Source organism: Coenobita brevimanus, chromosome 4, assembly GCF_032717465.1.
Source record: "Coenobita brevimanus isolate Jiangsu-jjx chromosome 4, ASM3271746v2, whole genome shotgun sequence".
NCBI classification, from domain to species: Eukaryota; Metazoa; Arthropoda; class Malacostraca; order Decapoda; family Coenobitidae; genus Coenobita; species Coenobita brevimanus.
In genome coordinates this window covers 205,001-207,500 of record NC_136957.1, presented here as the reverse complement: position 1 = coordinate 207,500, position 2,500 = coordinate 205,001, and the positions used below count along the sequence as shown (strand labels likewise).

Below are 2,500 nucleotides of genomic sequence, written 5' to 3'. Positions count from 1 at the left end.
ATGGTGAGCTCCAGTGATTGTGTCAACTGGTCGATCGTGGCTGACTCGCTCCAGGTGTGTGTAATTACCTCTCTCTCTCTCTCTCTCTCTCTCTCTCTCTCTCTCTCTCTCTCTCTCTCTCACACACACACACACACACACACACACACACACACACACACACACACACACACACACACACACACACACACACACACACGCACACACACACACGATCACGACCATCAAGTGATCCTGACCGACCCGGTGAATTACACACACCTGTAAAACTCACCTGGAAAACTCTACGGACTTGTGTTGCCCCATTTCACTGAAGCTTTTTTTTTTTTTTTTCCGTAATCGCTGTTAGAAATAATGACGGCGATAATCCTGCAGTTTAAATTCGTATTATAATATAGACATGTATTTAGCAGCGAATTTCCATAAAAAGATAATTAATTTGGAAGAAAATATGCAGAAACCTGACGTAAAAATTATAGAAACCCGAGAGCACTAAATTTCAGGTTCATATTCCCAAACACCTTTTCCTTAGCGATTTATTTTTGGATAAGGGTGGCCAGGTTCCTTTTGTACGTTATTTTTGTAGAGTATGGTGATATTGGAAGGATTTATGTAACACAGAGGAGGACAGCAAGGTGTATTAAACAAAATAAATCGATTAGGATAAGGTGTTAGGGAGCTTCCATATACACCCCAGTACACCCATATACACCCCGATACACCCCTTATAAGAGTGCTTCCCCTTACAGGCGGGCATAAAGAGCTCCGCCACAGCACCCACGGCGATTCCCGGCAAGACCCAAGCTGACCTGGGCACCTTGGATATTGGCGGCACGTGGACAGGTGGGTGGATGGGTGGATGGATGGGTGGGGGAGTGGATGAGAGGGTGGGTGGGAGGGAGGGGGGTTGATGGATGGATGGATGGTTGGGTTGCTGTGTGGGTGGGGGGGTGGATGAGAGGGTGAGGGGGTTGATGGATGGATGGATGGTTGGGTTGGTGTGTGGGTGGGGGGGTGGATGAGAGGGTGGAGGGGTTGGTGGATGTATGGGTGGATGGATGGATGGATGGATGGATGGGTGGATAGATGAGTGGGTGGATGGATGGGTGGATGGATGGATGGTTGGGTGGGTGGATGGGTGAATGGAGGGATGGACAGACAGATAGATAGATCGATCGAACGATAGACAGATAGATAGGTAGTTAGGTGGTTAGATAGACAGAGAGAAAAACAGATAGAGAGATACGTAGATAGATAGATAGATAGATAGGGATAGTTAGGTAGATAGATAGATAGATAAAGAAAATAGATAGACAGGAGAGCAGGTGAATGTATAGGTTGGTAAGTGGATGAGTGAGAGAGAGAGAGAGAGAGAGAGAGAGAGAGAGAGAGAGAGAGAGAGAGAGAGCGAGAGAGAGAGCTAACTTTACCTTCTCACTTCCACACAGCCGACTTCAATGGTCTCATGAAGGGAGGCACTTACAACGCCAAGTGGGCCAATTGCTGCGGCTAACCTGCCCACTTAACACTTATAAACCACTACAGCCACACTTATAAACAGCCAGACACACTTAAACAGAACCTATCATACTTAAACAGCCTCTTATTCTACTTAACAGCTAATACTACAACTTACACAGCCACTTATGGACTTACAACACCCACTTAACACTTATAAACCGCTACAGCCACACTTATAAACAGCCAGACACACTTAACAGGACCTATCACACTTAAACAGTCTCTTATTCTACTTAACAGCTAATACTACAACTTACACAGCCACTTACAGACCGCCTACTTAACACTTACAATCTCTCATCGTTTCATATACCTTGGCCTAAAATTGCCATCTCTCCATCTTGAATGCTGAGATGCTAGTCACGAAGAAGTGCGAAATTAATTGCAGGACGAAATTCTGGGCCACTGTAACTACTTTCATCAACTAACTGCTCAACTACCTTCATCTGCTAACTACTAACCACACCATTACTACACTACCACAACTACCACACCACAACAGTACCACAACTACTACAACATTGTCAGTAGGGAAACCATCACTACCATGACTACTACCATCACCACCACCACCACCACCACCACCACCACCACCACTACCACCACTACTACTACTATTACTACTACCACTACTAACTACTGCCAGCTACCTGTCTACTAAACTACCATCGCTACTACCACCACCACTACCACCATCTCTGCTACCACCATCGCCTGTGCAGCTTCCACCACAACTACCACCACTACCAGAAGCTCACCTACCACCATCGCAGCCACCACCATCACCTGCCACCACCCGAAGCTTACCTACCACAATCTACCACCATTACTACCACAATCCACCACAACTATTACTAATCTCTAACTATGCGGATGAGAGAGAGAGAGAGAGAGAGAGAGAGAGAGAGAGAGAGAGAGAGAGAGAGAGAGAGAGAGAGAGAGAACTGTTTCGTCAGCTTACGAGGGCGAGCACTTCTTT

The 2,500-nt window shown here is 46.2% G+C and overlaps 1 protein-coding gene across 1 annotated transcript in view; it reads left to right on the top strand.

The window, feature by feature from the left end:
* Nucleotides 1-2,500, top strand: part of LOC145394820 (uncharacterized) — an 89,803-nt gene that overhangs the window by 80,263 nt on the left and 7,040 nt on the right. The window contains exons 37-38 of the mRNA XM_080268614.1: nt 1-54; nt 750-843. The exon at nt 1-54 is cut by the window's left edge and continues 83 nt beyond it. Coding sequence (XP_080124740.1) covers nt 1-54; nt 750-843 — 148 coding nt within the window. The remainder of the gene's footprint in view (nt 55-749; nt 844-2,500) is intronic.